The 27,865-nt window shown below is 50.5% G+C and overlaps 2 protein-coding genes across 3 annotated transcripts; both read right to left on the bottom strand.

Moving 5' to 3' along the window:
- Positions 1–1,957: 1,957 nt before the first annotated feature.
- On the bottom strand, positions 1,958–5,259 carry HDHD3 (haloacid dehalogenase like hydrolase domain containing 3). The gene is made up of 2 exons (XM_010335944.3): positions 4,768–5,259; positions 1,958–3,068 (listed from the first exon to the last, which is right to left on the bottom strand). Exon 2 carries the CDS (start codon positions 2,892–2,894, stop codon positions 2,139–2,141), a length of 756 nt encoding a protein of 251 aa, XP_010334246.1. The 5' UTR covers positions 2,895–3,068; positions 4,768–5,259; the 3' UTR covers positions 1,958–2,138.
- Positions 5,260–8,883: 3,624 nt separating this feature from the next.
- Positions 8,884–27,405, bottom strand: ALAD (aminolevulinate dehydratase). Of its 2 annotated transcripts, none has more exons than XM_010335946.3 (12): positions 27,325–27,405; positions 19,249–19,436; positions 17,944–17,994; positions 17,355–17,451; positions 16,654–16,789; positions 16,448–16,531; positions 16,259–16,347; positions 15,615–15,670; positions 15,441–15,528; positions 15,281–15,367; positions 14,829–14,958; positions 8,884–13,882 (listed from the first exon to the last, which is right to left on the bottom strand). In XM_010335946.3, the coding sequence occupies exons 2-12, from the start codon at positions 19,386–19,388 to the stop codon at positions 13,821–13,823; spliced, it is 1,020 nt and encodes a 339-aa protein (XP_010334248.1). In that variant the 5' UTR covers positions 19,389–19,436; positions 27,325–27,405; the 3' UTR covers positions 8,884–13,820. The 2 variants fall into 2 exon arrangements, with proteins under 2 accessions (XP_010334248.1, XP_074251298.1); XM_074395197.1 differs by lacking the exon at positions 27,325–27,405 and adding an exon at positions 23,528–27,250.
- Between the last annotated feature and the right edge of the window lie 460 nt (positions 27,406–27,865).

Consider the following 27,865-nt stretch of genomic DNA (forward strand, 5'->3'; position numbering starts at 1 on the left):
TTTTTTATTTTTATTTTTTGAGACAGTCTCAAAGGGAGGCCGAGGCGGGTGCATCACCTGAGGTCAGGAATTCAAGACCAGCCTGGTCAACATGGTGAAATCCCATCTCTACTAAAAATACAAAAAATTAGCTAGGCATAGTGGTGTACACCTGTGAGCTCAGCTAATCAGGAGGCTGAGGCAGGAGAATTGCTTGGACCTGGGAGGTGGAGGTTGCAATGAGCCGAGGTCGCACCACTGCACTCCAGCCTGGGCGACAGAACGAGACTCGGTCTCAGAAAAAAAGAGGAAATTACTGTAGCCTGGCCTTGGTGCCAGTCCCAAGGAAAACTTTGGTCAAGCCCCAAAGAGATCTTCCTTGCCTTTACCTGGGCACAGCCCCTGCTAAAAAATCTGGGTCAAAGCCAAAGCTCTTCTCGGCCGGAAGAGCTTGAAGGCCTGAAACACCCTCCCTCTGGAAACCTGGGATTAGCGCTTAGTTTGAAAAGCAGGATGCTAAGCCGTCCTGTAGAGACACTGTCCATTAGCACCACATAGTATGAAGGGGAGAATTTAAACAAGGAACCCCACGACAGTCATGAGAAGAAATCCTGTTGACCTATGCCTGCTTTGTATTAGGTAATGTGCTGTTACCTACATGCACGTATAACCCTCAAAGCTACCTCGTGGGAGGCCCCCCAGGCCATGTCTCCCCCAATCCACCAACTCAGCTTCTCACAGCAGCCTTCATTCAAGTTCATGGGCCTGCTGCAGGAATGCCCTCCTCATTGGTCTGCTCATCTAAAGCCACCCCCCAATGCCACTCCTCAATTCAGCATCCACTCCAGAGCCCTCCCTGGCTGCTGGCACCAGAACACACTGCCAGGTGTGTGCCTGTGTTTTTAACATGTGGCATCCCCTGGCAATGGGCAAGGCACAGAGATGTCCAGCAAATACCAACTAGAAAGGTGTGTGGGAAGGTAGGGAGGCAGGAAGAGATTTCTTTTTTAGAGACAGGGTTTCACTGTTGCCCAGGCTGGAATCCAGTGGCATGATTGTAGCTCATGTAACTAAACTCCTGGGCTTAAGTGATACTCCTGCCTCAGCCTCCTAAAGCGGGAAAAGAAATTGAAAACCCAACCTACTTCTTCAATCTCCAGTTGTTCTCCCCTCCCCCCAAACCTATTCCCTATACTCCTGTCCAGTCCTTGTTCCCAGTACTTTCCTACCTCCATGCTAGTCTGTGACTGGGGTGCCCTTCAAGGTTGACTTTCTTTAGGACACCTCCCCTATTCGCCCAGGATCGTACCATGTCTCACACGACAAGGATCCCCATTTACCTGCAACCTAGCAGTTACACCAATGGGCTTTGAAGTCAGATGTGCCTAAATTGGAATCCTGGCTTCTTTGCATGCTAGCTGTGACCTCATGCAGGTGGCTTAACCTCTGCATTTCAGTTTCCTCATTTGTAAAGTTGTGGAGGGGGTCGAACTACCTAGATCCAATGAGGTAGCTTTGAGGGTTATACGTGCATATAAGTAACTTATCACATTACCTAACACAGGGCAGGCATAAGCCAACAGGATTTCTTCTCATGACTGTCATGGGGTTCCTTGTTTAAATTCACCCTTTCATACTATGTGGTGCTAATGGACAGTGTCTCTATGGACAGCTTCGCATCCTGCTTTTCAAACTAAGCGCTGACCCCAGGCTTCCAGAGGGAGGGTGTTTCAGAAGCTGAAAGAGAGGCCTTAGGACCTCTGCTTCTACTCCAGCCGTTTTTCAGTGTTTTTAGTTTTGCATAATGGGGTTTCAGATCTCCCATGACAAAAAGCCTCTGCTGCTAAAACCAAGTTTGAAAGTGCCTGGTTTTGAAGCTGGTTGGACCCTCTGTGTGTCCTGTTGGATGTGAAGAGGGCGCCTAGTGGAAAAGGGACACAGGTGTGAACAAGAATGAGCGAAGGCAGAGGCTAGGAGCTGATCAGTGGGGCAAGGCTGAGAGCCCAGCACTCAAACTGCTTTATTATCAGAATAGGTGATGAAGGCTGCAGGGAGACGGGGAAAGTCCAGAGCTTCGGAGAAAGAAGGGGCTCCCTGTCTACAGGGTTTGTTTAGGGTTTTCTCCATGGCCTAGGGCCCAGCCACTTCCCTCACCAGCCTCAAAACCCTGGTGTTGAGCCCCCTAGGCGGTCAAGGGCAGGCAGGAGATGGGCCAGAGTGGGGAGGATGTGTTCTTTAGGTACAGAATCCCTGACCATGGGGTCCAGTGCCTGTGGGCCAACCACCAGGAAGCTGTGCAGGCCCACAGCCCGAGGCCCCTGGTAATCACAGAGGTAATTATCCCCAACATGGGCGGTCACTGCCGGTTCCATATGAGCAAGACGCAAGGCCTCCTGGAAAATGCGAGGGTCCGGCTTGGGCCAGCCAGCATCCTCAGAGGTCAGCACAAAGTCAAAGTATTCACGCAGGCCAAGACCTGCCAGGATGCCTTCTAGCCGTCGGTCAAAGTTGGAGACCACTGCCAATCTCAGACCCCGCGTACGGCACCCCCTCAGGGTGTCCTCAGCCCCATCCAGCACCTGCCAGGTGCAGGGGCTGCTGAAGTCTTCATACAGCTGTTCAGCAATGGGCGCCACAGCCTGAGCATCCCGGACACCCGCCAGGTGGAAGGTCTGCAGGACCACGTCCAGCCACCACTGGCGGGAGGTGAGGCCGTGGCTCAGGCCGTAGTTGGGGAAGCTGCGGCTATGAGCCTTGTACGCCTGCCTGAAGCCCTGTTCCAGGACTGAGGGTTCCACCTCCAGCCCGTGGGCCCGGCCCTTGGCAGCATACTCCTCCCCTACGGGGTGGCGGAGCCTGAGCAGTGTGTCCTTCACATCCCACGTCAGCAGTCGTAACTGCAGCCGGTGTGCCATGGAGGAGGCCAAGTCCACCCCAGTTCTGCCTCAGGTCCCACGCTGGGTCCCAGGGAAGTGGAGCTGGGTAAGACCACCTTTCCACAACCTAACAACCACCTCTTTCCAGGCCTTGCAGGTCGGATTTGCTGGCTAACAAGAAGCACTTGGGAAATGTCTTCACAGCACAAGGTCCTAGAATAAAAAACAGCAGGTAAGGTGGAAGCTCAGGCCATGACATCGGACAGACTGGGTTCAAATTCTGGTGCTGCCAGTGGTGTGACCCTAGGAAAGTCACTCTGAATCCACAACAAATTTCTGAGCACCTTTTGAGCTAGCTGCTAGCATATAGGACAGATTTCCAGCCCTTATGGCACTTACAGGCACTGAAGAACAAGGATACAGATATTAGGCGGAGAACTACACAAACACTTAAATACAATGAAGTTAATATATACCATAAGGATACAAATCCAGGGACTGCATCTAGTCTATGTAGTCAGGGAATGTCATAAACAAGTGAATTTTCTTTTCTTTATTTATTTTCAGACAAGGTCTCTGTCTCCCAGGCTGGAGTGCATGGCTCCATCTCCCAGGCTCAGTCAATCCTCCCGCTTCAGCCTCCCTAGTAGGTGGGGCTACAGGCGTGTGCCACCATGCCCAGCTAATTTTTGAATTTTTTGTAGAGATTTGGCAGGGGGAGGGTCTCACTATATTGCCCAGGCTGCTCTCCAACTCCTAGATTCAAGTGATCCCCCAACCTTGGCCACCCAAAGTACTGGGATTACAGTTGTGAGCCACCGCTCCTGGCCCTGCAAGTGAAGTTTCAATGGAGATCAGAATGAATGTGCAAGAAGCAGAAGTAGTTGAGTGCTCCTGTCAGTGGAAACAGCACGTGCAAAGGCCCTGAGGCAGGGCAAGGAGTCTGGTGCTTTGGGTAGACAGAGGCCATCTTAGGACACAATTATTGTATGTCAGGACACAATTATTGTGGTTGCTGTTATCATTATTAGGGATGTCAAAGACAGAAGGGGCCTTGCAGGCCATCTGAACAATACCCTGGCTGCTGGGCAGAGAAGACTGAGCCAGAGAGGAGCAAGTACTTGCCTAAGGCCGAAGTGAGTCAGTGGCATAGCCAGGACCAGAACCCAAACTTCAGACCCTCCGGCCAGTTTTTTTACTGTACCATGAGATATATTTGGATTTAAAAAAATTGGTGGCCGGGCGTGGTGGCTCACGCCTGTAATCCAAGCACTTTGGAGGCCAAGGCGGGCAGGCAGATCACCCGAGGTCGGGAGTTCAAGACCAGCCTGACCAACATGGTGAAACCCCGTCTTTAAATATATATGTATATATATATTGGTGAACCTGTTCAGCACAGGAGAAAAGGACAGAGCAGGCTGACTGTCTCTAGCCCTCTCTGAACCCCAATTTTCCATCTTTATTGGAGGTAATAACACTGGCCTAAGAAGAGAGCCGATGAGAGATAACTGACTCAAGGCACAAGAAACAAATGACTCGGCCTGCTGTCCAGAGGCTGGTGCAGCTTCTTTCCTCAGACAGCTGATCCCAGATAAGGCTGTCCCCTTGAAACCCCAGGGGCCAGAGTTCAAAGTTCAGTCAAGTTGTTATTTAGCGAGGGTCGTTGCTGGGAGGAAGTTTGTCCAGGAAATAAATTAAGAAGACTCATCCAAAGACCCTCTCATTTTGCAGGAGGGCAGACAGACCCGGTGAGGCGCAGTAATTTACCCCCAAATCAAACAAGGGGTCACAGTGGCACAGCTAAGACTAGAGCAGAGGGCTCTGGCTCCAGACTCACGGCTTTTTCGATTTCTGGAAGCGCAGCTTGGGGGTTCTGGGCTGCAGGACCCAACTGCCCGGCCTTCCTCCTCACCTCCAGGGCTCGGGAAAGGCGAAGTCCAGAAGCTCGGGCCTCACGCAGATCCTCTACAGCCGCCATCGGCAGCGTGAGCTGGGGCGGGGGTTTCTAGGGCCCTTGGCCGCGGCCAACCCCTTCTCAGGGTCCCCTTCTTAGCTGTAGCGCGCCCACAGATCGGCGCCGGTTCCCGGGGCCTAGAACCCACCTGAGTCGCAGGGAAGCCAGTAGAGAGCGCAGCCTCAGGGCCCGCGGGCTCGGGCGGAGGTACGTAGGCGGCGGGGCGGGGCTCGCGCGGGCCGCTCCCTCCCATCCCGCCCCGCCCCTGTCCTCGCTCTTGTCCCCTCACCTTCGCCCTCTCCCACAACGTCCCTTGTCGCTCTCGTCATCCCCTCTCCCTCCTTTGTTGCATTGTGCACCTCTGTCACCCGCCTTCACTGCGCGCTTTCGTTACCCCGCACCCTTCTGCTCCCCAGCCCCCGTTACCAGCACCCTCTCCGCCCTTTCTGCGCACCCCCTGCCCTCCACACCGCCTCTCTCTCCGCTCCCCATTTCCCACCCCGGCTCTTTGACTCCTTTGAATCGGGACACCCCGAGAGGTACCCCAGTTGGTATTGGAGGGAATTGCTTTTAGTTGGACACTTGTTTAATCCAGGGCAGTTTGGGGAGGGTAGAGTCCTCTGCAGTGACCTGCTTTTTTCTTTTCTTTTTTTTTTTTGAGACGGAGTCTTGCTCTGCGGCCCAGGCTGGAGTGCAGTGTAGCTGGGACTACAGGCGTGTGCTACCACAACCAGCTAATTTTTGTATTTTTTGTAGAGACGGGTCTTCACCATATTGGACAGGCTGGCTTGGAACTCCTGATCTCAAGCGGTCTGCCCACTTTGGCCTCCAAAGTGCTGGGATTACAGGCCTGAGCCACAGGACCGGCCTATTATTTTTGTTTTAAAAAACTCTGTGGTGACAGCCTGGAATTCTAACCACTAGATCACCAGGAAGCTTTCCGATTCTTTTGAAGAAGAAAAAGATGATTTTCTGTTTTTGTTTTACAAAAGTAATGCATGTTGGCCAGGCGCTCAGGCCTGTAATCCCAGCACTTTGGGAGGCCGAAGTGCGCAGATCACTTGGGATCAGGAGGTGAGTGAATCACCTAAGTTTAGGAGTTCGAGACCAACTTTTCAACATAGTAAAACCCCATCTGTACTAAAAATATAAAATTAGCCAGATGTGGTGGTGCATGCCTGTAATCCCAGCTACCTCGGAGGCTAAGGCAGGAGAATCGCTCAAACTGGGGAGGTGGAGGTTGCAGTGAGCAGAGATCAGGCCACTGCACTCCAGCCTGGGCGACAGGAGCAAAACTCCATCTTAAAAAAAAAAAAAAAAAAAAAAAGTAATGCATGTGAATCTCAAAATACTTAAAAAATACAAACATGTTCAGGGTTGGGCATAGTGGCTCATGCCTGAAATCCTAGCACTTTGGAAGGCTAAGGTGGAAGGATCACTTGAGCTCAGGGGTTTGAGAGCAGCCTGTCTCATTAAAAAATAATAACAGGCCAAGGGTGGTGGCTCATGCCTGTAATTCCAGCACTTTGGGAGGCTGAGATGGGTGGATCATCTGAGGTCAGGACTTTTAGACCAGCCTGACCAACACGGCAAAACCGCATCTCTACTGAAAATACAAAAGTTAGCTGGGCATGGTGGCAGGTGCCTGTAATCCCAGCTACTCAGGAGGCAGAGGCATAAGAATCGCTTGAACCTGAGGTGGAGGTTGCAGTGAGCCGACATCGTACTACTGCACTGCAGCCTGGGTGACCAAGCAAGACTCTGTCTCAAATAATAATAATAATAATAATGCTAAATACAAACATGTACAAAGTAAAAAGCCACCCCCTGCAACCTTATTCATTCACCAGCTAGCATCTGTGGGCTCTGTGTCCCCCATCCTTCTTTGAGGATTCAGTGGGAAACATGGTGGTTCCTGCCTGCATGGGACATGGGAGGGGCAGACGACCATCTTGTAGATGAACAAGGTGGTATCAGAGAGAAATGGAAGCAGTAAAACAGAATCATTTTATGAACAGTGACAGGGAATCTCTTTGGATGAGGTGGTCGGGGAGGAACAAAGGTCTGAATGGTGAGGCTGTCAGGTTAAGATCAAGGAACAAGTTCTCCAGGTGAAGAGCTGGCAAGGAGGAGGAGGGGCCCCAGCTTGCTTACTGAGCAAGGGCAGTAGCCTTGGGGCAGGGAGAGAAGGGTTCCCCCACCCATCTCACTCCCCAGGGATTGCTGAGGTGACAGTTTTCTAGGAGCACACAAACATGTGTCCCATTTTCTTCCTTTCTTTCCCCCCCCATTCCTCCCTCCCTCTCTCCCTTCTTCCCTCCTTCCCTTCCTTTCCTCCCTCCCACCTTCCCTCCTTCCCTCTGTCTCTTTCTTTCATTCTTTCATTTTTGAGACATAGTTTCGCTCTTGTTACCCAGGCTGGAGTACAATGGCGCAATCTTGGCTCATTGCAACCTCCGCCTCCAGGGTTCAAGTGATTCTCCTGCCTCAGTCTCGAGAGTAGCTGGGATTACAGGCACCCACCATCATGCCCAGCTAGTTTTGTATTTTTAGTAGAGGTGGGCTTTCACCATGTTGGCCAGGCTGGTTTCGAACTCCTGACCGCAGGTGATCTGCCTATCTTGGCCTCCCAAAGGGCTAGGATTACAGGCATGAGCCACCGTGCCCAACCTTTTTTTTTTTTTTTTTGAGTCAGAGTCTTACTCCGGCACCCAGGCTGGAACACAGTGGTGTGATCTCACTCACTGCAACCTCCACCTTCCAAGTTCAGGTGATTCTCCTGTCTCAGCCTCCCGAGTAGCTGGGATTACAGGTGTGTACCACTGTGCCTGGCTAATTTTTTGTATTTTTAGTAGAGATGAGGTTTCGCCATGTAGCCAGGCTGGTCTAGAACGCCTGATCTCAAATGACCCACCCAAAGTGCTGGGATTATAGGAATGAGCCAATGCGCCTGGCCTGATTTTCTTCCTTTCAACTCTTAAAAAACAAAACTTTCTCCTGTGTTCAAGTTGGTCTGTTCACTGGGTTCAGGCCTGGGAAGAAACACAAAGTACAGAGTCACAGACTTTGGCCCTGCAAGAGAGAGCCCAACTCACTTGGGGACTCACTTGAAAAACTGGTTTTGTGTTGTAAGCATGAAGCAGAAGTGGGGGTGGGAAGGGTGATTGGGACACCAGAGGTCCCAATGCATTTCACAGAATCCAAGAATGTCTGATATTGTCCACTTTTCAGGGTCACCTAAAACCTAACCCCTTAGGTTCTGGTCCCAGCTCTGCCACCTGTCTGTCTGTGAGCTCTCCATTCAATTATTTTTCTCTCTGGGCCTCAGTCTCCCAATATGCAAAATGTGAATTTGCACAAAGTGAACATATCTATGCAACCAGCACCCAGGCCAAGAAAAAGAACGATTTCCAGAACCCTACACAGCCTGTCCACTGCAGTCGCTTACCACCCAAAAGGGTAACTATCTTGACTTCTAATTGAATAGTTTTACTTGTTTTTGAACTGTATGTAAACAGAATAATAGAGCCTGCACTCTTTTATGCCTTGCGTCTTTTGCTCAAAACTGTATTTGATACATCTGTGTTGCTATGTGTAGTTGTAGTTAATCCATTCTCACACCTGTAATATTCCATTACACTGTTGAAGAACATTTGGGTTATCTCCAATTTTGTTTATTGCACTTTTTAAAATTTTCAAGACAGTGTCTCACTCTGTTGCCCAGGTTGGAATGCAGTGGCACCATCTCAGCTCACTGCAACCTCTGCCTCCTGGGATCAAGTGATTCTCTGCCTCAGTCTCCCAAGTAGCTGGGATTACAGGCGTGTGCCACCACACCTGGCCAATTTTTTTGTGTGTGTTTTTAGTAGAGACGGAGTTTCACCATGCTGGCTAGGCTGGTCTCGAACTCCTGACCTTGTGATCTGCCCGCCTCGGCCTCCCGAAGTTCTGGGATTACAGGCATGAATCACTGCGCCCAGCCAGTATGAGGCACTTTTATGGATGTATTGTGGTATCTCATGTGACTTTAACTTGAATTCCCCCATTAATGAAGATAACATCTCTTCATATATGTATTGGTCAGGTTTTCATTTTTTATTTACATAGCCACACATGAATATATCCTTGTTACATATAATACATGAATAGAAATCATACATATAAAGGTAAAGTCCCTCTAAAATGAATCCCTTCACTAGTTTTATTTTCGATTGAAAAAAAATTTTGTTTTGTAGAAATGGGGTCTTGCTATGTTGCCCAGGCTGGTCTCGAACTCCTGACCTCAAGCAATCCTGCCACCTTGGCCTCCTACAGTGCTGGGATTACAGGTGTGAGCCACTATCTCCATCCCCTTCCCAAGTTTTGAGCACTGGGCTTGGAGTTAAGAGATCTGAATTCCAGCCTTCGTCTGCCACTGACTAGCTTGCTGTCTAATTTCAGACAAGTCTCCTCTCTGGGTCTGCCTCCCCATCTATAAAATCAGGGTGTTTAACTAGATATCATTATTTTGGCTTTTGTTATATCCACTGAACTAGAATCCTGATTAACACACAGTGACTGAAGAATGACTTTTTTTTTTTTTTTTTTTTTTGAGACTGTCTCTGTTGCCCAGGATGGAGAGTGCAGTGGTACAATCTTGGCTGACTGCAACCTCTGCCTCCCAGGTTCAAGAGATTCTCCTGCCTCAGCCTCCCAACTAGATAGTTTCTAAGGGTCTTTTTTCTTTAACATTCTGGCCACTGTTTCTGTGATCCCAAGAACCTCCATTAGGTAGAAATGGCCATTTGCCCCATTATCCATTCTCTCCATCTTCCTTAGTGATTGAACTCCTGAATTTTAGTTGAGCATATGGCTGTCCCACTAGACTATCTCCAGCCTCCCTTACAACTGGGCATGACCATGTGACTAATTTGAGACAAGAGTGTGTAGACAGAAATGTGTGCAACTTTTCGGTCATGACATCATAAAGAAGGGCCACATTCTCCACTTGCCCTTCTCTTCCTGCTGGCTGAAGAAGAGGACCTGATGATGGGAACTGGCCCAGCCATTTGTTTTGTTTTGTTTTTTGAGACAGGGTCTCACTCTGTTGCCCATGCTGGAGTGCAGGGGTGCAATCACAACCACTGCAACCTTGGCCTCCTGGGCTCCCTCCTGCCTCAGCCTCCTGAGTAGCTGGGACTACAGAAATGCGCCACCATGCCCAGCTAATTTTTGTATTTTTTTGTAAAGACGGTTTCTCCATGTTGCCTAGACTAGTCTCAAACTCCTGGACTAGAGTGATTCACCTGTCTCAGCCTCCCAAAGTGTTGGGATTACAGGTGTGAGCCACTGTGCCCAGCACCAGCCACCTTTGTTCATGAGATGGAGGGCAAGATGTGCTGACGATGACAGAACAAGGCAGAAGCTGAGACCCCTCACAACATACTGCTGACATAACAGCTCTGGATTGCTTAGAGAGAAGTACATCTTCATCTCAAGCTATCATTATTTTGGCTTTTGCTATATCCACTGAACCAGAATCCTGACTAATACAGACCGACTAGAGAATGACTTTTTTTGTTTTGTTTTTTTGACAGAGTCTGACTCTGTTGCCCAGTGCAGTGGTGTGATCTCAGCTCACTGCAACCTCCACCTCCCAGGTTCAAGTGATTCTCCTGCCTCAGCCTCCCAAGTAGATGGGACTACCAGTGTCTGCCACCACGCCTGGCTAATTTTTTGTAATTTTAGGAGAGACGGGTTTTTGCCATGTTGGCCAGGCTGGTCTTAAACCCCTGACCTCAAGTGATCCACCCACCTTGGACTCCCAAAGTGCTGGGATTACAGGTGTGAACCACTGTGCCTGGCTCCAAGAATGACAGATTGGATATTGGGTCAGTTTTCTCAGAGGAAGGGACACTTTGAGCTGAGATCTTAACAAGAGAGACATTCATATAGATTTAGGGGAAAAGCATTCCAGGCCAAGGAGACCACTTGCGCTAAAGCTCAGTCCTCGACAACATTCTGTGTAATGAGGCCTACCTGATCAGTTGTGGTGCCCCCATCTCCCATCCCACTGTTTAAAGGGACTGAGCCAAGAGTGGACCATGTGACCTGAAGAGGAGATTTGGTATGTGAGTGGTGGGACAGAAAGGATCTTCCTCTGGGATTACAAATCTTAAAGACTATTTAAGCCTAGAGTTATTGAGGATCATGTTGCTGGCAAGTGGCAAAAACCCACCTGAGTGTAAAGCTAACCTGAGGCAAACACAGACGAGAGCTAGAAAGGGACACAGTCCTCCATGAGAGCCTTTGACCCTGGGTCCAACCACACCTGTCCTTATCACAATCCAGTTATGAAAACCAATCATGGCCAGGTATGGTGGCTCTTGCCTGTAATCTCAGCATTTTTAGAGGCTAAGGTGGTAGATCACGAGGTCAGGAGTTCAAGACCAGCTTGGCCACGATGGTGAAACGCTGTCTCTACTAAAAATACAAAAATTAGCTGGGTGTGGTGGTGGGTACCTGTAATCCCAGCTGCTCGGGAGGCTGAGGCAGAGGTTGCAGTGAGCCAAGATCATGCCATTGCACTCAGCCTAGGCGACAGAGCAAGACTCTGACTCAAAAACAAAAACAAAAAAGAAAACCAGTCATGTCCTTCTTCTCTATCAAACTGGATTTCCATCACCTGCAACCAAGAAGTTGCCTTGTCTCCTTGGTCTCTCCCCCATTACTGGAGGTAACTGCAGATGGCCCCCGAACTATGATCATTCAACTCACCATTTTTGACTTTACATTTATAACTTTATTACCATATAGATTTTTGTGTTGGTAGTTTTGCCCAGTGTAGGCTAATGTAAGTGTTCTTGGCATGTTTAAGGAATGCTAGACTAAGCTATGATGTTTGGTAGTTTAGGTATATTAAATGCATTTTTGACTTATGATCATATTTTCAACTTATTATCACGATGTAAACCCATCACATAAGTGGAGGGGTATCTGTATAACATTGTTAGACCTATAAATTTGCTGCTGATTTTTGGGAGGTGGTATGGCACAGTGATTAGGGGCAGAGGCCTTAGAGTTGGACTATGGGTTCAAATCCCAGCTTGGCTGTATCCCATGTGGTTCTAAACCAGTTCTGCCACAAACTTGTTAAGTGGCCTTAAGTGAGTCACATAAGCTCTCGATGTAGCTTCCTCATTGCAAAATGTCTCAAGCTAAGTTTAGTATTCTCCTTCCACCCTGACTCTGCTTCTGTTCCTCCATGCAGCCTTCCCTATCTCAGTAAATGACGCATCAGCCACCCAGAAGTTCAAGCCAGACTCATCTCTCAGATCTAATCTACCTTCTAAACACATCCACAATCCGTTCCCCTTTCTCCATCCCCACTGTCACCCCTACAGTTCAGGCTGTCAAGACTTTTCATCTGTAGTTTGCCATAGAGCTGTTAAAACACTTCTACAAACCGCAAATTTGATTGAGCCATTCTGAAAAGGTGAATGTGGCCCTTGACCCCTGCATGGTTTGGTCCTGGTCTGTCTCTCTCCACTCAGTTCGGGCCATGCTCTCAGTGCTCCGGACAGCCCAGCCTTGTGTTCCTCCAGCTAGGAGCCCCATGGACTTTGCACAACTCTTCCCTCTCCCTGGAATGCTCTTCCCCAATTATGTCTTAGCTTGATGGCTCACCCTTCAAGTCTAGGCTCAAATGTCAGCCCTTCAGGGAAGTATTTTCTGATCCTTCAAAGCAGGTCAGAGCCTGGTGACCTCCTTCACAGCACCTGTCACCACGTCACTGGTACGTATCATCTGCCTCCTTCCGAACCACTGTTTCTTTTTTTTTTTTGAGATGGAGTCTCGCTTTGTTGCCCAGGCTGGAGTGCAACAGCATGATCTCAGCTCAATGCAATCTCCACCTCTCAGGTTCAAGCAATTCTCCTGTCTCAGCCTCCTGAGTAGCTAGGACTATAGGCATCCACCACCACACCCAGCTAACTTTTGTATTTTCAGTAGAGATGGGGTTTCACCGTATTGGCCATGCTGGTCTCAAACTCCCGACTTTGTGATCTGCCCGCCTCCATCTCCCAAAGTGTGCTGGGATTATAGGCATAAGCCACTGTGCCTGGCCCCAACCACTGTTTCAAGAGAGGCCCCTTCTCTGCTGTTCTCTGTCTCAAACCCCTTCTTTCCTTCAAAGCACTTATCACAACATGTAACTGCTTTATTTCTTTGTTTTCTTCTTAGCTGTCTCCCCTATTCTCTTTGTATAATTTCCCCGAAGAGACAAGCTGAGGTCTGTCTTGCTATATTCCCAGGACCCAGCCCTGAACCTAGGAGCAGGGCAGGGATTCTCAAAAAGTATCTCTTGAATAAAAAGTGTTTCTGGTGGTAGCAACTCCAGCAGTCAGGAACTCCCTCTTTGCCTCTAAGTTTTGATCCTCAGGCAATATTTCTGCTGCTAATGAGTCATTCTTCTCTGGGTTTATGGTTCAGAGTAGAATAGGAGACCTCAGGCAGCCTGGCAACCTCTGGCCTGTGTGGGAAATGCCTTCCAGTGGAATTGCAGCACATTTCAACTCTAACCCAGGGATATCCATCTAGGCCTCAGTTCCACACCCACCTCTGCTGCCAGAAGCTTTCCAAGGCTTCTCAGGCCCCAAGATGCCACTGTTCTCCTCTTCCCCTAATGCTCCAAGACCCTCTCCCAGCCGGGCCCCACCAAGCCTGTGCCCCAACTCCAGGTTGCTTTCAAGCTGAAGCCACACCAGAGGATAGAGCTGAGAGTGAGCTGAGGTCAGCTCAGAGCTGATCCCGGGGAGGGGCAGGGAAGCTTGGGAAAGCCCATAGGATGCAGCTGCGAGTGGTAAGAGTTAGCATGCCGGCAAACCCACCCAGGGCTGCTGGGCCCACTAGCATGTAAGCAGGAAGAGGGCACGAGGGCACAGTTCTAAAAGCAGCATTTACTTTGGTTTTGACTTCTCTGTGGCCCCGGGAACTTTTTAAAGTTCTAGTTCTTGGATCTGGCACTCTCTCCATCATTCCTCCTTCAGCCACTGCAGCAGCTGGGGTGTGTAGTAGGTGATGATGATGTCAGCACCTGTGTTGGGAGAGATGCAGATAGTTGGGGGTGGTGGGGGTGGTGATCAGCTCTAAGCACACCTTCTGAGATGGGAGGGCCAGGTGGGGAAGAAGGCTACCATGAAAAGGCACAGCCTGTGGGCACACCACATTAAGATGGAGCCTGGTAGCTGGGCACGGTGGCTCACGCCTGTAATCCCAGCACTTTGGGAGGCCGAGGCGGGTGAATCACAAGGTCAGTTTGAGATTAGCCTGGCCAATATGGTGAAACCCTGTCTCCACTAAAAATACGAAAAATCAGCCAGGTATGGTGGTGGGTGCCTGTAATCCCAGCTACTCAGGAGGCTGAGGCAGGAGAATCACTTGAACTCAGGAGGCTGAGGTGGCAGTGAGCTGAGATCATGCCACTGCATTCCAGCCTGGGTGACAGAGCAATACTCCGTCTCAAGAAAGAAAAAAAAAAAAAGAAAGAAAGATGGAGCCTGGCTTTGGCTGGCTTTGGGCAGCTCTATTTCTTAGGCAAGTCATTTTGGAAGCTCAGTTTGCCAAAGTATAAAATGCACCATGAAGGAAATAGGTAAGATGCAAGTTCTCTTCCCATGCTTGTGTGCAATCTAACAAAACAAGCCCCCTTTATGGAGAGGTATTACCTCATTGAATCCTCAGGACAACCGTGCACCAGGTATCTTATCCCTGGTTATCCAGTTATGGGTGAGGACACTGAGGTTCGGAGAAGTGGCTTGTCCACGTTTTCACAAACAAAAATTAACGGAGGAATCTGCTTTCCTCACCGTGCCGTGTTCTACTGCTGCAGTTCCCTATCTCTTCCTCAATTTGTGTCTGTTTAGATCACTAGCAGTTCCCAGCATGAGCCTCCAAGCTCTCAGGACTTCGTTCCCCGATCTAGGCGGAGTACTTACAGTTCCTGAGGCGCAGGTCAAAACACCCCACCCCTGCCTGCTTACCTGCTCTGCGGAAGGCAGTCATGGCCTCCAGTACAGCAGCCTTGAGATCAAATGCCCCGGCCTGGGCTCCATGCCACAGCATGGCAAACTCTCCAGAAACGTGGTACACAGCGAGAGGGAGGTGAGGGTGCTGCAGAGAAGCAGACAGGCAGACAGGCTGAAATGGAGGGTGGATGTGGCTCTGGGAGTGTCCCTTCCCCCCTGCTCAGTGTGTGACCATCTGAGCCCCGTGCCCTGGGTTACTGCGGCTGGCAGCCTGGCCCACTCTTTAACAGTTAGAGCAGGGCTGTCTGAGGCTCCTGCAGGCCCTGGCACACAAGGCCATGTGGTTCCTGGGCAGGGATGGGGGAGTCCTGCTCAAGGGCAGACTGCTTCCAACTCTGAGATTCCGGAGTCTGTGGAAAACTCCATTCCATCCCCCTGACCCCCCTTTACCTCGGGCCTGTGCTCACCTTGTCCTTTACCTCCCGTACGATGTCCAGGTAGGGCATTCCTGGCTTCACCATGAGCATGTCAGCTCCTTCCCGTACATCCCGGTCCTAAGGGATGGGGGTACAGTATGGGCGGTGCCTGGGAGGGGCCGAGGGTGGCACTCAAGCCCTAGTCACTCACCACAGCTCGGAGGGCCAGGCCTCGTGCTCCAGGGGGCAGCTGGTAGCAGCGGCGGTCCCCAAAAGCTGGGCTTGACTGAGCCGCATCCCTGCAAAGCAGAGTCATCAGGGTGGGATCCAGCTTGGGCCATTGGGCCAGGGATTTAACAGCAGGCCTCTGCCCACCCCTGCTCACCGGAAAGGGCCATAGAAACAGGAAGCAAACTTGGCACTGTAGCTCATCACGGATACCTATGGGGAGATCATGGGGTCCTGGCTCAGTCGGTCCTTGCCAGGTGTCCCAGGGTGATGTGGCAGGGAGAGAAAGGCCCTAGGCTGGGAAGGAGGGTGTTCGTTCTGGTCCTGTTGGAGCACTGGGATTGATTTCCCTGTCACAGACCCAGAGGTTGACACAGTTCCTCAAAGCCTCATTCAGCACTGTCTTCAGCTCTGTGATTCTTTTTTTCTTTCAAGATAGAGTCCTGCTCTGTGACCCAGGATCAACTGCAGTGGCGTGATCTCAGCTCACTGCAACCTCTACCTCCTGGTGGAGGATTCTCCTGCCTCAGCCTCCCGAGTAGCTGGGATTACAGGCACCCACCACCATGCCCAGCTAATTTTTGTGTTTTTAGTAGAGATGGCGTTTCACCATGTTGGCCAGGCTGGTCTTGAACTCCTGACCTCAAGTGATCCACCTGCTCTGGCCTCCCAAAGTGCTGGGATTACAGGTGTGAGCCACCACGCCCAGCAGTTCTGTGATTTTTAGCACACACGGGGGCTGGGCTGGTGCAGACTCTCTCCTCCCGGCCCCACGCCGCTCCCTGCACTCCCCGTCCTTACCCTGTTGCCGAATCCGTGTGCCAGTAGGGCCTCCTTGATGGCTTCCACTCGTCCATCCATCATGTCCGATGGGGCTACCACCTGACATCCTGCAGGGCAGAGGGGGGCCTTTAGAACTCTGGGACCATCCCAGCCACTCTGCCACCTCCCTGACCCAGAGGTGCCCATCCCTGCTGGTGGTTCACTCACCTGCCTTGGCATATGCCAGTGCCACTTCAGCCAGCCGCTGGCGGCTCTCCTCAGCCCGGAATGCTCCATTTTCACTCAGGAGCCCTGCAGGACAGAAGGCTGGGTTTGGGGGAGCACCTTGGACCCTGGCCTGTCCCTACCCTGGTGAGAAGTGGGCAGTGGGAATGTGGGTGGCAGCAGGGCTGGTTGGGAGGAAGGGAGCTCACCACAGTGACCATGGGAGGTGTAGGGACACAGGCAGACATCACAGGCCACCAGGAGATTGGGGAAGGTCTTCCTCAAAAGACGGATTGCCTCAATAGCTGGGGACTCCTCGGAGTCAGCTGCAGAACCCCGCTCGTCCTAGGGGCAGGGGAGGGACAAAGCAGTGTGTCTGTTACATGTAGCTTCAGGAGGCAGGACAGCAGCCATCACAGAGCACAGCCCTGACCCTCTCCTTCCTTTATTGTCACAGCCCCTAGATAAGAAAGCTCATGTCCCTTCACCTGTGGCCCCAGGGCCAGCACAAGGTTGGAGTGAGGATGCAGTCAGTGTGGACCCTCAGTCCACCCTCACCCAACCTCCCTTCCCTTTTCTGGTTTTTATTATTTATTTATTTTTTTTTTTGGAGACAGGGTCTTGCCCAGGATGGAGTGCACTGGCACGATCTTGGCTCACTACAGCCTCAACTTTCTGAGCTCAAGTGATCCTCCCACCTCTCTGCCTCCAGAGTAGCTGGGACTACAGATGCACACCACCACACCCAGCTAACTTTTGTATTTTTTTGTAGAGATGGGGTTTTGCCATGTTGCCCAGGCTGGTCTCCAAATTCTGGGCTCAAGTGATCCACCCGCCTTGGCTTCCCAAAGTGCTGGAATTATGGGCGTGAGCACAATCTTCCTTCTTAACCCTTCCTTCAATTCTTCACCTTGGGAACTCTGCTGGGGACACCGAAGATCAGGACACAGCGTAGGCCCTCTTCCACCAAGGGCCTCATCATCTCTTCCAGCCGGTTCACACCATACCTGCGTGGGCGGGGGTAGATGGGCTGAAGGAAAGCAGGTCCCAGGCAAGGGTCCTCTGGACCCCCCACACTGTGCCTCTGTTTGGAGCCAAGTTACATATGGCACCAGGAGGGCTCAAGCCTCCAGGAGAGGAAGGGGCAGGGATGCATCCACTAAATAGGAGGGAAGACTGAGGGCCTGAGTAGCAGAGCTCTGCAATTCAGCCATGGCAGGTTCCCCCGAGACCCTCTTATTAAACTCCCATCTGCAGTTCAGCTCCCTTCTCCAACAGCCTCTGCCGTGACGCCTCGGGTGATGGGCAGCTCATGACTTTATGGGGCTGCCTCTTTCACTGCAGAACAGCTCTGGCCCTGAGAAAACCTTTCCCTCTACTGAGCTGATGTCTGCCTGTTCGCATCTTCAACCTCCTGGGTCCGCTTCTGCCTCCCGGCACTTCCACCTGTGGAATCTCTCCCTCCACCACCCTCTTGCCCCCACTTCCACATCTCCTACCTGGCCACTCCTGGGAGGCTGGCGATAGGCTGTACGTCATCAGGAACATCCCTGCAAGAATGGGGGGTGGGATATGGATTGGTGGCTGTGGGAAGGGCCAGTGGTGAGGGGGTGCCTGAGAGGGATGGTTGGGAAGCGGGGAAGAAATATGGGCGTGGAGACGGTGGGAGGAGGGTGAGATCCAGTGTCTGGCTTCCCTGCCTGGCCAAGCCCAGGGCCTGAAATAATAATAGGAACAACAAGAATAACAGTGACAACAGTAGCAGCTGGACTAAAAGAACAGCAGTTACAGGAAGGAATTAATGGTTAACAACTTGGACTCTGAAGTCAGCAGGTCCTTGCTTCCTATCCCAGTCTACCGCCTGGGTGACCGTGGCCAAGTTCTATCATTTCTTTGAGCCTTAGGCCTTCACCTGTATCATGGGTGGTTAATTCATTCACTCAACAAATATTTATTGAGTACTTCTATGTGCCAAGTACTGTTCTAGGCCCTGATGACACAACAGTGAACAAAATAGACAAACATCCCTACCCGCATGGAGCTGATGTCCTGGAGGGTATCTACTGCTTCTTCATACAAATGCTCTCAGAATTGAATGACAAAATGTGTGTAGGTGCTTAGAATAGTACCTGGTACACAGTAAATACTCAGTAAATGTCTGCATTATTATTGTTGTTGTTATTATTTTGAGACAGAGTTTCACTCTTGTTGCCCAGGCTGGAGTACAATGTCTTGATCTTAGCTCACTGCAACCTCCGCCTCCCAGGTTCAAGTGATTCTCCTGCCTCAGCCTCCCAAATAGCTGGGATTACAGGCATGCTCCATCACACCCAGCTAATTTTGTATTTTTAGTAGAGATGGGGTTTTCCATGTTGGTCAGGCTGGTCTTGAACTCCCAACCTCAGGTGATCCACCCACCTTGGTCTCCCAAAGTGCTGGGATTACAGGCATGAGCTACCACATCCGCTCGTTATTATTAACAATAACGATTGCCATCCCTTACAGGTACATAGCACTTTACAACCTACAGAGCACCTTCTCAGATTCTGTCTTATTGCAAGAGCTCAGGATAGCAGGCAAGGTTATTCTTCTAATTTTCCAAATGGAATGACTGAGCTCTTTCAAAGTTTGTTTTGTTCCTAAGATTCCTGTCCTTAATCCAAGTTGGCTGCTTCCAATACCTTGAATTGCAAGCTGACAGCTCACTTTGCCACCCCTAGCAATACTGATGCCTGCTCCAGTCAACACTCCCTCCCCAACCCCAACCACCAGAGCAGAGGCCTGGCCCATTCTTGGAGACTCACGTGACAAAGATGGGGTAGATGAGGTTGGAGGCATTGAGGGTGGTGGTGGCTGTCTGCCAGGCCCGAAGCAGTGGGTGGAAGTAGCCACTGTGCAGAATGGACTGGGGCTGCATGGCGTGGGCCAGTGGGCACAGGGGCATCAGTTGGTTGGAACCAAGGGCTCTTGGGGTGTTGGCTGCAGGCTCTGTCTGTGGGGGGTGATGGGTGGCACATGAGACATGGTTCCTGACCTCAGGAGATAGTCACATTTGGAAGACAGCTTTTCCAGATTCCTGCCTCCCCTCTGTCTAGCCCAATGCTACTCACAGCATGGTTCAGCCATCCCTGCTGGCCAAGAAGGTAAGTAGAGAAATGAAAGTAAGTCTTTAGAAACTTTCATGGGCCAGGCGCAGTGGCCCACGCCTGTAATCCCAGCACTTTGGGAGGCTGAGGTGGCAGGATTGCTTGAGCCCAGGAGTTTGAGGCCAGCCTGGGCAACATGGTGAGACCCTGTATCTACAAAAAGTTTAAAAATTAGCCAGTGTGGTGGTGCACACCTGTAGTCCAGCTACTCAGGAGGCTAAAGCAAAAGGATGGCTTGAGCCCGGGAGCTCAAGGCTACAGTGAGCTGTGACTGCACCAATGCACTCCAGCCTGGTAACAGAGGGGGACCTGTCTCTGAAAAGTAATTATTTTATTTCATTTTATCAAAGAATCAATAGATTGGAGATACAAAGAAAAAAAAAAAAAGACCGAATCCTTTCCTTTCCTATGCATAGTTTGAGAAGCACTGATCTAGCCAACATTTAAACTTTGTTTATTCCACAAAAAATGCCCATGTTCACGGCAGAACTTTTGGAAAAGTACAGATAAGCAAAAAGAGAAAAATCCCCTGCGATTCTATCTTAGAGAAAAGTACTGTTGGCTGGGCATGGTGCTCATGCCCATAATCCCAGCACTTTGGGAGGCTGAGGTGGGCAGATCACTTGAGGTAAGGAATTAAAGACCAGCCTGGCCAACATGGTGAAACACCATTTCTACTGAAAATACAGAAGAAAATTAGCTGGGCGTGGGGGTGCACACCTGTAATCCCACCTACTGGGGAGGCTGAGGCAGAAGAATCATTTGCACCCAGGAGGCGGAGGTTGCAGTGAGACAAGACTGTGTCACTACTGCACTCCAGCCTGGGCAACAGAGCAAGACTTTGTCTCAAAAAAAAAAAAAAAAACAAACAAAACAAACAACAACAAAAAAAAAAACAAGGAAAGGAAGAAAGAAAAAAGTACTGTTAACACCTTGGGACATGGACTTCCTGTTAGGTACAATGCATACCAATAGGATAAAATAGTACCATTCATGTCAGATAGACAGACACACACACACATACTCTGTAAGTGCCACCAAATCTTCTTTTCTAGCCCAAGGAATTTCCTGGGCTCCATGAGCACAAGCTATACCTTCTGCTTTGCTCACCTTGTCCCTTTACCTGAAAGGCTGTGCTCTCCCCACACCCACATCTACAGGGTTCTCCTCTCTTCCACTGAGGCTTTCTTGCCCAGATTGCAATCTCTCTTACATAAGTGATTTGTGGACCTGTCTTATCTCGTGCCAGTAGACAGGGCTTCTGCAGGGCAAGGTCCGGAGTTGCTTCATTATTGTCTCCCCTGCAGTGCTCTGTCACCAACTGATCCTGGCACACAGTAAATCTTTAATTATGTGAGATACAAAAAGAGGCCTTAAACAGCAAATAAGTGGACACAAGACAGAAGGAAGCTGGGGCATTAACATTTGTTTCTTGAGCACCTACTGTGTGCCAGGCCATGCCTGGCACTTTCACAGGTGATTTCTCATCCAGTGGGCATTACAGTCGTGGGAGGCAGGGCTGACTGAGTGCATGGAGCCTGACCAAAAGTAAGCCATGGCTCCAATGGGGGTGAGGAGGTCAGAAAGGCTTATTAGAAGAAGACAGGGGCCGGGCGTGGTGGCTCATGTCTGTAATCCCAGCACTTTGGGAGGCCGAGGTGGGTGGATCACTTGAGGTCAGGAGTTCAAGACCAGCCTGGCCAACCTGATGAAACCCTGTCTCTACTAAAAATTAAAAAAAAAAAAAAAAAAAAAAAAAAAAGCTGGGTGTGATGGTGCATGCCTGTAATCCCAGCTACTTGGGAGGCGAAGGCAGGAGAACCGCTTGAACCTGGGAGGCAGAGGTTGCAGTGAGCTGAGATAGCACCAATGCACTCCTCCATCCTGGGCAACAAGATCAAAACTCCATCTCACAAATGTGGGGAACATTCCCGTGAGACCCCCAAAAGGCGTGGGTCTCACTATACGGTGAGTTTGATCCCAAACACAGTTTCCTGCTGGAGGCAGTCAAGCTATTGGAAAGAAGGGACTGAAAGATGACTGATCAGTTTCTAGTATTAACAATGATATCATTTGGGCCTAAACTATGTGGTGCTGCTAGACTGAGTGACTCCATGCCAGCAACCAGTTTCTGCTTTTAACTTTTACGACTCTTTCTTTAAGAATAGCTTTAACCTTTTCTTTACTTGCCTGACTGCCTTGTACCCTAGATAATGGTTTAGCTGTGGGGAACCCTACCCTGTGGATATTTGCAAAGCAAATGCCACTATACGGATGGCTTTGATCCCAGACTCAGAGACTCCTGAATAGGGGGAGTTGAGATAAATTGAGTCAGGAGCAGACAAAGGAGAATCTGGTTAAAAGATATTCTGATGAGCAAAACCAGAAAACCTTTTCACATGTTGAGTCCTAAAACAAGATCAAACCAAAAATACCTGCAGCCATGAAGAATAATGTCTGTATGTAAATAAGCTTTGTGATCACAGGAAATTCTATTACTTTTTACAACCACTGATTGTGTATCTGACTTCTCTATTGTATAGGCCATGTAAGGTATAGATTTGCATTTCCTCTTGCAATGACGTAAACCAGAGCTGGGAAAGAGTATTTATTCCTGGCCTTTGAAAAAATAAATTTGCTGTTTTAGGCACGGCCTATCCAGCCCTCCAGACCCCTTTTTTCTTTATGTGTACTCTCTCTTCCAGGTATTGCGACCCTCTTGCAGGTCGAGAGATCCCTGGCAGACATGCCGTCCCGACCGGCTCCTGACACACAAATAAATAGATATAAAAATAAAAACAGGCTGGGTGTGGTGGCTCACACCTGTAATCCCAGCACTTAGGGAGGCCAAAGTGGGTAGATCACCTGAGGTCAGGAGTTTTGAGACCTGCCTGACCAACATGGAGAAACTCCATCTCTGCTAAAAATACAAAATTAGCTGGGCATGGTGGCACATGTCTGTAATCCCAGCTACTCGGGAAGCTGAGGCAGGAGATCGTTGGAACCGGGGAGGCGGAGGTTGCTGTAAGCCAAGATCACGCCATTGCACTCCAGCCTGGGCAATAAGAGTCAAACTCTGTCTCTCTCACACACATACAAAGAAAAGAAATAAAAATAAAAATACAAAAATTAGCTGGGTGTGGTGGTGTATGCCTGTAATCAGAGTTCCTCTGGAGGCTGAGGCAGGAGAATCGCTTGAACCCAGGAGAGCCGGAAGTTGCAGTGAGCCGAGAGTACACCACTGCACTCCAGCCTGGGCGACAGTGTAAGATTCTGCCTCAAAAAAAAAGCAGGGGGTTGAACTTGGTTTTGCAGGATGAGTGGGTTCAGCCTGGCAGAGGGAAGGGGGCCAACATTTCCTTAGGAAGGGAAGAAAGGGGCAAAGATGGGGAAGGAGGATGGCTGTGGGCTGTTGTGAGGAGCTGAGCAGGCAATCGAGGCACGTGTGTATGGAGGGGATGGAAGAGAGGGGGCCAGGCTGAGGCTGTGTGAAGACTGTTGAGCAGTGGGTGGAGGAGTGGCCTGGTTGACGCCTGGCTTTAGGAAGATCAATCCTGCAGGCTGAGCAGAGCAGATGGGAAAGCAGAGGAGTGCAGAGGCTATGGAGGCCGGGGGCAGAGAAGGAAGGGGTGTTTTGAGGCAGCCAAGAGATAGTGTCTCAGGGCGGATGCTCTAGGCCTGCCTGCCTGACCTGGAGGGCGGCAGAGATAGCGACAGGGACAGGGTAGGAAGAGGGTGGTGGGGAGCTGGGCTTGGAGAGGAGGTAGAGAGCTCTGTTTTAGACATTTCCTTTTGGAGGTGCCTGAAAGAAATAGCCCATAGCCAAGGAGATACTGGGTCGGGGAAAAGAGCCACAAAAATGGGGACTGGCAGGCCTGAGTCCAACTGCTCTTTGTATGAATGGGACCTCAAGGCCCAGAGAGCGGCAAGGACTTACCCAAAGCCACACAGTGAGTAAGAGGACTAACTGCCAGGTGAACTGGGAGATCCTTTAGTAGGCTGGTCTAATCTCTTTGATTCTTGCTTCCCAGAAAACCACCTTTGCAACAGGCCTCTGGCTTCTGGAATTCAAAGCTGCATTCCCAGGGCCTTGACTCCTCCTCCTGCTTATCAGAAACAGTGGGGCAGGGCTGCCAAGGAGCCTGGCTGCTGTTCTCCTCATAGTCTCTTAGGCCCCTTTCACTGCCCCAGCCATCTCAGGGGCCTGTTTTATCCAGTCTTCCTCCTTGCCAGGGTGGGGTTATCACAAGTCACAGTTGGGCCAGCCTTGCTGCCACACCCCTGGGTGGGCCAGCCTCATCACCTGACACGGGCAGGCCAGACCTCCCCACAAGTCTCAATACCCAAACAGGCAAAATCATTCAGTAGATATGAGGCCCTGGCTACCCATTTAGTACTTGATTTTGCTCTCATGTCTGCCAGGAGTTTTTCTTTTTTGGGGGTGGGGGGTGGAGTTTTGTTCTTGTTGCCCAGGCTGGAGTGCAATGGTGCGGTCTTAGCTCACTGCAACCTCTGTCTCCCGGGTTCAAGCGATTCTCCTGCCTCAGTCTCCTGAGTAGCTGGATTACACGCATGTACCACCATGCCCAGTTAATTTTTTGTGTGTTTTTAGTAGAGACAGGGTTTTTCCATGTTGGTCAGGCTGGTCTCAAACTCCTGACTTCAAGTGAGCAGCGCATCTCGGCCTCCCAAAGTGCTGGGATTAAGGGCATGAGCCACCACACCTTGCTGAGAGAATATTTTTTAATATTGAGAGAATTACCAAAATGTAACCCAGCTGCCCAAGCCCACATAGCTATTTAGTGACTGAGCTAGAATTTAAATTTGTTCTAGACTCCAAATGCTGGGTTTTATATGCTGTATTCCACAATACAAGTAAACACCTAATTCAGTAGGCTTCTCTCTGCCCATACTGTTTCTGCTTTGGGTGCTGGAGAGACAGAGGCACAAAAGAAAAACATACTGAGTGTATTCATTCTGGGCTGGGCACAGCACTAGGTACTTTACAGCAGCATTTCATTTCATTGCAAGAATTGTCCGAACTTTTAGTGATAAGGAAACAGAGGCTCTGAGCGGTTCAGTGACTTGCTTAATGCCATTAGAGTCTAGTCAGTTCAGTGCCAGACTTGCCAAGTTGAAGACAGGTCTAATCTCTCTGATTCACTTCCCATAAAACAACCTCCGTTGTTTGCTGGCTTCTGGAATCCAAAGCTGCATTCCACTGGCCTCAGTTCCCCATTGCCTTTAGGAGACTGAGGGAACAACTGCCTCCTGCTTAGCAGAAACACTGGGGCAGGCTGCCTAGGAGCCCGGGACCGGGGCACGGTTAAAGGGAGCAGTCTCACTACAGCAGTTCCACTTGGATCTGTTTTTGAATTCGAAGATTCAGAGGGAGATTTGATTTGAGAAACGGGTGTCAGTGCTGAAAATATTAAAAACTTGAAAATGGCCAATGCTGTTCGATCCCTTACATTTTAATGTGGAAAATGGGGTATAGAGAGGCGACAGGATTTGTTTGAGATCACACAGTGAGTGACATACGGAGCTAGAAACTGACCCTGGCAGCTCCTGGCTTCTAGCTCAGTGCCCTGATACCTATGCCATAGAGTCATTCCATTGTAGGAGGTGCTTAATAAGTGTCTGTGGACTGGGAAAACACCCCTGAAACACATATCTGGCAGAGCCAAATCCAGGATGGGTTTTACTTTGCAAAAAGGCCCTTAGAGTTTGGGAGGTATTCATAGACTGGGAGGGTACTTCTCCCATATCAAGGGAGCTTGCAAACCACAACTTAAATCCCTATGACATCACCATACTGAAGACAGGCACAAGCTACCAGGAGGTCTGACACCTCTGCCCACCCACATTGAACAGGTTAGCTTTGCTGGGATGCAGAGTATAGGGCAGAGCAGAAAGAACCATGTTTCAGGGTCAGACAGCCCGAGGTTTGGTCTACGCTCTGCTGTGTAATTTTGGGCAAAGTCATTGACCTTTCAGTGTTCATTTCATAATCTACAAAATAGGCATCATATCTCTAACTTGCAAGGGTGTGGGGAAGATTACAGATAGGGATGAGGCAGGTGTCTGGCACCGAAGAGCTGCACAGTAAACATGTAGCTAATTGTATTACTATTAGGAGTAGGGCTGGGCTGGAACGAGATGTTGTGGCACAGCTCTGTGCCTTCTGCACCTCACCCAGACAGGAATATGCGATCAAACCCTTGTGGGGTACAGGGTTTTCCCAGATTTCTGAAGTGGAGTCTCTGCCTTCCAGCAGGTTATGTGGTGGAGGAAAAAGAAAATCACCACCCAGCTGCCAGAGTAGAGGGGTGGACCAGGTGCTCTGAGAGGGACTGTGTCTCTGGAAGTCAAGGATGGTTTCATAGAAGAGGGGACAGTGAAGGATAAGTAGTGTTTCAGATTTAATGTGAAAGTATCTCCTCCCGTGGAAGGCAACATCCCCAAACTGGGAGTAACTGAAGTTGGGCCCTGAGTGCTGCCACTAGAAGGGGCTGAGAAAGAGCTTCATGCCCTACTCCTGTCCCATGTTGTACTGTGTTGGAAGATTCCAGAGACTGTGGTCTTGGCACAAAGGGTTAGGACCTGCTGCCAGCCCTGGCAGGCTCTGCCACTGGCCAAGTAGGAGGCAGTCAGGAGAGCCAGCTAGGTAGAAGGTGGCCAGAATTGAGAAATCCAAAGCCCACAAAGGCCCAGGCGAGCGGCTGTCAGTTCTGAAAAGGGACGGAGTGTTCATACAGCCAACCCACATTTCTTGAATATCTACTCTGGGCCTGCCAAAGTGCTAGACACAGGAATTAAAGAGAAGAATGAGACCCCAGCCTTGTCCTGGGGCTTTGAAGAGCCTGATCTCCTCTGGGGTTAGCCATTTGGACATAGAAAGAGAAGCTGCCATTCCCAGAATCCTGTATTTTGGCTAAGAGGCTTTTAAAAGTTTGCTGGTTGTATCACTGAAACAAGAGTGAAACTGGGCTCAGAGAAGGGAAGACACAGGCCCAGGGTCACGCAGTGCGTCAGCGGCAGATATGGGGCAAGGTAACCAGCAGCCCAGTCCTCAGTGCCCACAATGACACCTCCATACTTTAAGGACAGATATCAAATCTGCTTCCCAGCAGGTTGGGCTTGTGCAAAGCACCGGGTGAACTGTGACTCTAGACCTTGCTGCTGTTGGTAGCAGGATGGTTAAATGTGTGGGCTCTGGAGTCTGATAGATGTGGGTACAAATCCTAGTTCTATAGCTTGCTAGTTGTGTGACCTCAGTGTCTTCATTTAGTAAATGGGGACTTGAACCGATCGAAATGGGTTGTTGTAAGAAATGAACGGGCCGGTGTTGTATGAAAGGAGTGAAGGTTAGAATGAATGGGCCAAGGCACGCAAGGCTTAGCACAAAGCAGCTGTTATTGTTTTCACCTCCCTACCCACCTAACCACCACCCGCACCTCGGGCTCTGCATCGATAGCGTCTGCCCCGCGGTATCTGAGAAGATGAACTCCAGAGAAGAAGTGCGGAGCCCCGAACCCGGGCTCCCAACCCCAGCTGGAGCGGGACAATCAAGCCGAAACAAACGCTTCACGAGACTCTGTGCACGGCTGCACCGCCAGGGCTTCGGGCGCACTGCACGATCTGGGGACGCCGGCCTCCTGGTGCCACAGTTCCCGCCTCGCCCTGGAGCCGCCCTCCAAGCCCGCTATCTCCCCGCGTCCAGCCCTCGCTCACCTGCCTCCCTAAGCGCTCCGGGCAGCTGCTCCCACCACTGCTGTCTCCGGCTCTGGCCTTCCGGGGCCCACGTCGGGGCTGGGGAGCTCACCCGGAAGCAGCTCCTCCACCGCCCGCCCCCTCCACCGTGCAGGCCACGCCCCCTGAAGGCCCGCTTCAGAGGGCTCCTCCACTCCAGCCGCGGCCCCGCCCACGCGCCCCGAGGTCTGGCCAATCGGGTGAGCCGAGGGCCTGGCAGGCCCGCCCATCCCCGCTCCGGGGGCCCGCGCTTGTGCTCAGGAGGGATCCCACCGGGGCCGCAGGAGCAGCGTGGGAGGGTCTCTGGACGTGAGCCGGCCTCGGAGGCGGTTACAACCCGAGGTTCCTTTCACAGCCCTCCTCTTCCCAGCCTAGGGCAAACTTGGCGCTGGTTAATGGTTTGGTAAAAGAGTAATTAGATGTCAAAGCCCTTAGAACAGCACCATTATGCTTAACACAATATTAGCGAAGTCCATTTTTGCAGACTAAGCGTTTTAAAGTTATTGCGTTCAGCGCCAGACTT

This window comes from Saimiri boliviensis, chromosome 2, assembly GCF_048565385.1.
Source record: "Saimiri boliviensis isolate mSaiBol1 chromosome 2, mSaiBol1.pri, whole genome shotgun sequence".
NCBI classification, from domain to species: Eukaryota; Metazoa; Chordata; class Mammalia; order Primates; family Cebidae; genus Saimiri; species Saimiri boliviensis.